General features: G+C 44.5%; 2 protein-coding genes across 2 annotated transcripts in view; one reads left to right on the top strand and one right to left on the bottom strand.

The window, feature by feature from the left end:
- T265_06405 (hypothetical protein) overlaps positions 1–606 on the bottom strand; it is a gene marked incomplete at both ends in the record, with an annotated part of 15,205 nt that extends 14,599 nt beyond the window's left edge. Inside the window, one exon of the mRNA XM_009171653.1 lies at positions 540–606. Within this exon, the coding sequence (XP_009169917.1) occupies positions 540–606 (67 nt within the window). The remainder of the gene's footprint in view (positions 1–539) is intronic.
- The window catches only part of T265_06404 (hypothetical protein), a gene marked incomplete at both ends in the record, with an annotated part of 61,063 nt that overhangs the window by 29,984 nt on the left and 23,210 nt on the right, over positions 1–7,869 (top strand). Inside the window, 3 exons of the mRNA XM_009171652.1 lie at positions 1,135–1,293; positions 3,285–3,373; positions 7,389–7,463. Of these exons, the coding sequence (XP_009169916.1) occupies positions 1,135–1,293; positions 3,285–3,373; positions 7,389–7,463 (323 nt within the window). The remainder of the gene's footprint in view (positions 1–1,134; positions 1,294–3,284; positions 3,374–7,388; positions 7,464–7,869) is intronic.

The following is a 7,869-nucleotide window of genomic DNA, read 5'->3' as shown; positions in this document are numbered from 1 at the left end:
CAAAGCCTTTGGCTCAAAAGCCTAACCGCAAGGCAGCGGTGTCTGGCGGGAAATGCAAATGGATTACCATTTCTACTGAACAAGTCGCCACATGTTCCAACCCCCAACCTGGAGGGCCAGGAGACTGTGTTCGTCAGACCTCTAACCATTGACCAATCTGGTATGAGAGACTCTGTGAGTGTCGCGGGATACTCTCCAGTATAGCTCAATGGATCGCTGAGGTGCGCAAACCGTCACACCACGGTAAGGTCCAGTCTCTTCGTGACGTCCGTCTAATTTCGATGACTGAGATGTCTTCATACTGTTCAAAAATTTTCTCATCACACAGAACTTATCCTACAAATATTGGGGGAATCCGATCTAATACCATTACGTGCACCTCTGTGCTCCTTAATTTGGGAAAAACGCTTAAATTACGGACTGCTGATCAGCAGCGAGTTCAATTTTTGATTCGCCACTTTTGGATGGCTGGGCGTTTCTATGTTTCAGAATAAGGCACCTTTTCATGTTGTCCCGGTGTGGTGAAGGCGCCAACTTACCGACCGAAAGGTTCATGGTTCGAACCCGGTTCTGGCATCTAGATTGCTCCTGTCTAGGCTTGGGCATCCTGGCGCTATATTAGCCCTTGTTCTTCCTTCGAGCAGTTCGGTAGCTATACACCGAAAGTATGTCACAGATGGACGGTTTTTCTTTGGATGATTTTGCTTGAATCTTAAATTCCGGAGGGTGCCTTGACGGTTGATGCAACTGAACTTCGTACGGACACATTTTAGGGTTATTTACAGTTATCCGTAGTTCTAGGGCCTCTTAGGAACTATGCTGGGATATATGATGCACTTGAGTCTGTTCGCTGAGCTTCGCAGCGTGGGTTCGTGGTCAGTGAAAAACAGTCTTCCATATGACCTGACCTACTAAAATTTCCATCAATAGGAGACCATCACATCGCCAAGTGCTATTGTAGTTTAGTCGGATTTCACCAGTCAGCAGCCCAGGGTAACCAGTGACCTTTAACACTTTCTTACTGCAACTATGCATCCCGTGCCAATTCTTCTGAATGGATCCCTCAATTCGTATTTTGTTTTCATCGTTGCGTTCTTCTTAAGTACATATACCCTTTACCCTCACGCTTATCAGACGTCGGGGACAACTGTCAAGGTTGGAGGAGTGGTGGATGCTTTACTGGAACTACTCCTGTACGAAATCAATCGCTTGAGAGAGACGCAGACTGATTCCAAAGAAACCGTATACGAACGCTTGTCTCAGCTGGCTTTGCGTTTACTACGCGATGATAAGGTTGGTCGCTTTTTCCCACTTGGCCTTGTCGTCTTTTGAATTCTTCTTAACTAAGATTAAACAATTTACGGTTAAACTCTGATTTGTACATTGCGGTGGAGGTCCAACTGAAGCTCGTCGACTGAATGTACCACACGAATGTCGTCTCATGTTTCAGTCCAGACATTATTCAAGAGGTATTTTCCTTCAAATGATGAAACCTCCCGAACAACCCACAATCAATTTTTTTTTGGGGGGGGAGAGGTAGCTTCATCCCCGAACGGTTCACTCAGCTAATATCCATTCGAGTCTTCCATCAGCATCATATTGATTTGATGATGAAGTATGACGTGAGGTGGACGCGAATCCACCTGAAAACTGTGGGTTTCTAAGAGCTTCCAACCTTTGATTAGCGTTGTATGAAAGCGGAATTGAACTAGTACTCATCTTACAACCAAAAGTGCATATTCTTGAACCATACTGTATTCCTGGTGCGCCAGTATAAGCGCTCCCCTCAGCGGAACGGCTTTGAGATGTCAGTGAGCTTTATCGTCATCCCATCCGGAACGCCATTCATTTGCTCCGAACCTTGGTCAATACAAAGTTCAGTGGGATAACAGATACGCGTTTGAGAGGTGTGTGTGTATTTGCAATCATTCACCTATGTTCGAGCACACTTGTTCTCCTTTTGGGAGGGATCACCGTGTTTCGTCTGAACAACACAAAACAGAACCGAACTGCGTGTAGACATGCAATCACAGTTAGCACATCAACAGCAGATGGCTATGAACTCGTTCACTTTTTATACGTGGAAGCCATTAGGGGTCCGTTGTCGAAAGTCTGCCGGTTATTCAATCCTCGACTCACTGATATGCATTGTCTCGATTGGCTAATCAATTCAGAGTGTGAAGTAGGCAAAACAACAGGATCTCGCGTGCTTCGATTTTTCCCTGCGTTCATTTGATTTGTTTCCCGTAACACATCAAGAAGACAGACACTTCGAGGTGTCAGTGTGTGTTGGTCGTATACCGTCAGCTGCGATACCAGGTGCATCATTCGTCAAAATACTTGCACATGCTTAGTCACCGACCGATATGCAAATGGACCTGAGATGAGCATTTCTTCGGGGATTTGAACCGCTATCCATCCCGTATTTTGTTTTGCTTGTCGCTAACGTATTGTGCTCAATCAAAGCATGGCTCAATCGATCGTCCGGGTTTCGAAAAACGAATGCACGACAAACTGAATGCTGATGACCTAGATGACGCAACGTTTGAGATGAGAAATGTTCATCAGTCCCACTGTACACGGTGTCCATACCTCCTGGTACAGTTCCTACTGTTTCACAAAGAAATAAAGTGTACGGCGGTCATGTCCGATTTTTTCACACCATGTCCAAAAAGTACTGTTGGACTGCACCACATGGATGGGCAAGATAACCAAGGGGTTTACAAAGGATCTGCTCGGATATGCGTCAAAGTTCGTGATTTAAAAGTGCACTTCCTGGTGTGGCAACACAGCAACCGCCCCTCATGATAGGCCTGATACAAAGTGCACAAACACGTCGACTCAGTTTTCGTACAGACTCACATGGGCAGAGCGTAGTTTGCCAGCTTGTTGCAACTGTTGACGAACAGTGCAGGATAAACATCACGTGAACCAATCAGGTTGATTTCTCTATCCACAGGACGTTGCCTCACTGAACAGCTATGGGTTAGCACTGCCCAGCAATATTGAATGGTTTCGGCCTCAGCTCAGTGGTCAGTCGTTTGAAACTATCTTGTGACCGACGGACAGGTTCCAGAGTTTAATTTGCACTCTGACCGGTCATCATTCGGTGATGTCTAGTCACCATCGCTCGATTCTATGACCTGACACAAACAGTTGCTCTAGTTTGGTGGTAGAACAATCAACGTGATCGATTGCTTGATTACATTCATTATTTTATTCCAATTTGTCTTGTATGATATGTCGTTTCTTGCACTGCGCTTTCCGTTGCTTGTTTTTCTTAGCTGCCGTACGATGAGAAGAAAGCCCTTTTGCTGTGTCATCGGAGGGCTTTTTTCGATGGCTGTATCTATCTTTGGGAGAAGCAACACTTGTAAGTTACACTTTTTTCGGGTTTTGATTTGAGCTGCACTTTTCTCAAGGTAAGTGTTCGGCTCGATTTCACCTCCCTTTCGTTTAACTACGCTTCCGCAAAGTTGCGGCCTCGCGAGAGCTGGTTTTCTGCTCCTCAGATTGATCGATTCACACCTATATACCGCAAACGTTTTACGTCGTTACGGTGATCTGACGACGGTGTAAGTACGGTCGGTGCTTCGTGGTGGTCGTCTCAGTTTGTGAACTGCCGTTGGATGGCATTAATCAAAAAGTGAAAGTGACTTTGGTTAAGTGGCCGGCGTATTTCAACTTCGCAAAAGAACTTTAACAGAACCCACATCGTGTGGTTTACATGTTGACCAGCTGCTCGAATGACGATTTGTGGAATGGAAGTTTCGCTCATCGTGTGAATTATTCTTCCTCCGAGCTACTTACAGGCTATTGTTAGTAACCATATTCGACTAGGCCGATAATTTGTTATCGGGCACACAGCACTAGCTGGAGAAAAACCTCACGGTGGAAGCACCGATCGAAGGTACTGATGGATGCGAGCTGAGATTAAGCAGCTCATGCTCAGTCAAATATCTCTCGAGTTTCAAGTACTTCGTCTTCTTGATAGCCTGTCTCTGTTCAAGTTCGCCCATGTGAAAAATCAGTGACGGACTGACTCGCATTACACGGACAGACTCATCATGTTGCTCTATGTGTGTGGGTCACCGATACGCACGAGTATCAAATAGCTGGAGCGTTCACATCAGATCAAATGGAGGATTCGGCCTTTTCATGGAATCCGCGTGAAAATTGCGACCGTCCCATTGAGAACATTCGAGAAGGCATTTTGAAGACTGCCGAACGTAGTTCCTGAAGTTGTACTACTCTTCTCTGGTAGTGTCTGCTGGTTACCTTTATGAAATTGTTTTCCAGATCGACAAAGCTGTCAACCAGTTGAGTGGAGCTTCTTCCTGCAGAACGGATATCCTGAAAGGTTCGTATTCAAGACTATGGAACCCGTTAAGCCCAAACCTACACAATGATCTGTTAGGAAGAAGCCCGTATACATGATGTTTTCATTCAAAGGCGACTCGGTCGCTGAGATAATCACCAGAAGGCTTAGCCGTTGATACAACATACTTGGCCGCTAATCTGTGTTTGAGCTTCAACTCCAGCCCCACTATCAAATTTTGCTTGAAGGACAGGACGCCACGTCCTACCACCAGTTTTTGTGTGTACTCATTTGTGTGCTCGTTCCGAGCATCATACGTTGGTCGTACGACAAGGCATTTGTCGGACAGAATGTGAGAACACAATTCCGTATCTCTGTGAGGTAGTGGGAAGAAACCAGACTCAAGCGCGATTGCATCACATTTGACCGAAACCAGTCATGTTATAGACAAGGATCAAGCATTCACCATCACATACCGGGTACCTCTGAACGGACCACGACTGGTACGATCCAAACTACTATCGATCGCAGAGGCGATTGAAATCCGACTGTTGGATCCGCAACTTTGCATCCAAAAGAAACTCGTGCGACCTCTGAACTTGAACTCGCCTACGAAACATCCGGTCCCACAAGTCTGTCTGACATTGACGTCACTTACCTGATTCCGTGACACGTTGACCTATCCCTCATCCAACCCCCCTCCTTTGATTTCTATTTCTCTAAAGTGTATGTAACCCCGATCTTAACCTTTTCCACGTGATTTCTGCTACCATATAATTTTTTGATGTATTAGCCAAGAAAAAACAATCACAGAAAACAAGCTTTGTTCGCCACCTTCTTCTTTTCCATGACTACCACGGATATATTCAGCCACTTCTTGAAAAGTGCTGAACTTTACTCTGTTGGAAGCAATCCTAATTAGCTTGTTTCCGGTGAGCAGATACGCCCAGCCGGGGAGATAGAATAACACAATTCTGCATTTCTATGAATGTTCATCAAGCAGTTAAATGCAGTGACACTCAACCGACCAAACTTTTGAGGCGAATAGACCAAGCAGTTTCCTGATGAACAATCGCATAACTGAAGGTATCGTTATTCCCATATTTTCACATAGCCGTTCTTTATGCTTCTACAAGCATCGCGTTTACAGCTTACCTCAAGAGGTCACTATTTAGGACAGCGTTTATGTAAACCAGATATGCACCGGTTCAGGCCTGTTTCATGAATCAGTCTATTCGAATACATTCAGCCGATTCGGCTGAGTCGATCAGCCTTGAACTTACCTCGAGATAACCTCCATGTTCAGTGCATGGAACGTGGGAGTTTTAGCTCCATCAGCTATATGTTTACGGCAGTGAAGCATCGGTGTTGAACACGGATGTCATGCTGTCGATGATGGTGATGATGATGATGCATCTATATGTCCATAGTAAAAGGGGTTGGAAGCGGCCTTTCACGATTTTGCGGGTGCTTGGGAATCCGTAATTGTTTCGATTGCATTAAACATGATAAATGCCAATTCTATGCAAACTGTATATCTGTCTGTGTTTGTGTCAATATGATTCAATGAAATGACTCAGAAGTTACTTCCATCCTTGTCTTAAGGATTGAGGCTCACACACAAGAGCTTTGAGAACAAAAAATTTCACTTCTTGAAGCTTTGCAGTGCATTATTGAATGTAATCTGCCGTGTGGTTTGTCTATCACCATGTGGTGAACGGTGTTCAACAGTTTTGCCTGTCCTTGTTAGACTCGTTGGTTGTAGCTATTAGCGTTTATGATCCCCATCACGACCCGTCAATTTTTCGCATTTCGATTTCCTCGCACAGTATACGTTCAACGTAGGGATACTTTATACGATAGTAATTTACTGGTTCTTTCTGACGTGCAGGTATCTTGGCCAACAATGTCGGATGCTCATTCCCAAATTTGATTCCGCATTTCACGTGTTTTAAAAAAACCGATGAACTATAGAGCGTAACTCGCTCATCTGGTCCTATTAGTCCGTCCAAATAAATCGATGCATCTTCACAGGTCAAGTTAAGGGCAAGCCAATCTCTCCCTTCTGGAAACTTGTTCGGAAGACTTTGAAATAGCTTCGTAACAAAGGAGCGCGACCAGCATAACGGAGTCACTACCTTAGGGCATCGAGTTTTCGGTCGTATCTGATCACAGCAAATAGCGAGATAGCTCAAGGTTTAGAGCTCGAATTCACTTACCAGAAGGTCCATGGTTCGAACCCGACCTCCGCCGCTCGACTTCCCCTGTCTAGGCTTGGGCAACTTGGCAGTACCCGAGCCTTCCTTTCGGTAGCATGGTATCTAGGCACCCAAAGGGTGCTATAGCTGAACGATTTTTTCAGCTTTTTATCTACAATGGATGGATGCTACGGTGATAAAAATTCCTCAAGCATAAGGCTGTGTGTTCAGCGGTGAAACATCGTCCACGTCTGTTCCAGTCAAATAGAGTTGGTCAACCTATCGGCTATGTGTATAGGGCTGGGTTATAGCTAACTCAAAACTCTGGTTCAGTGGCACAGAGTAGTTCCACTGTAGTGTTTCCTGAACCAGAATCTTTCCTCTCTGATTTTGTGCATTTGTTTCCTCAAGTAGGATTACAGTGGATTAAACTTCATGCCCATGATGGAACTGTTTTCTTCGTGAAGAAGGCTACCTTGGACTAGAAAATTTAGTGCTGAACGAGGGAATCGAAATAAGTTTAGCGAAAGAAATCCTCTCGCTAACTAGTCGTCATGCTCTAAGGCACATCGAAAAGGATACCTCCTCACAACTGATTGTTCTCAACCCATCTTTGTGGACATCGTTCGGCTTCCGTGTCCCACTCTTGGCTAGCCCTTCATTACGAGGACTGTATTACGTCATTATGGAATAATTTGTGCTCTCCAGTCAATATATGACTAGAGCGTCTAATTTTTCAAGGGTTACTTTATTAGACAGTAATAGTTTCCGGAATAACTTCACTCACTTTGGGCTTTCGCCTATTCTCTGTAGACATAAGTGTACCATGAACCCATATTGATCGATCAATTTGTCTCCACATCGTTTTCCAGATATGACCCCCTTCTTAAACACTACATGAGTCTTGGTGCACATCAGAAGGTGTTGGAAACCTGTCAGAAGTTTGGGTAAGTTCCTGCGTTTTTGACCTTCGAGAAATCCAAGTTTTAATGACAGTCTGAGATTCTAGTGAACGACTGGTCCCTGCTTAAATGCCCTCTTGTCATGCAAAGTTATACGAAGTTTCTTCACTTTACAACCTTCGCTTATACGGGGCCACAGTTCACTGCTTGATATAATGTGAAATCTGTCTTTTTTTGCCACCCACACACTCATTACACTCCTGGTCGAAAGAATATCTGTACCCTCAATCTGCACAACAGTTGCAGCATAACTGACTATTATCATTTATTTTATTTTATTTTTGAAGAGCCTGGTCACAAACATAAAAAGTGAATGCAAGCTATGAATGCGAAAGAGTAACAGGAGAATATGGGAGAAAAGAGAGAAACGTCTCATTCGAAATCATGCCAA

Source organism: Opisthorchis viverrini (assembly GCF_000715545.1).
Source record: "Opisthorchis viverrini unplaced genomic scaffold opera_v5_130, whole genome shotgun sequence".
In the NCBI taxonomy this organism is placed as follows: Eukaryota; Metazoa; Platyhelminthes; class Trematoda; order Opisthorchiida; family Opisthorchiidae; genus Opisthorchis; species Opisthorchis viverrini.
The sequence above is the reverse complement of the archived record's forward strand: the minus strand, read 5'-3'. Positions and strand labels throughout refer to the sequence as shown.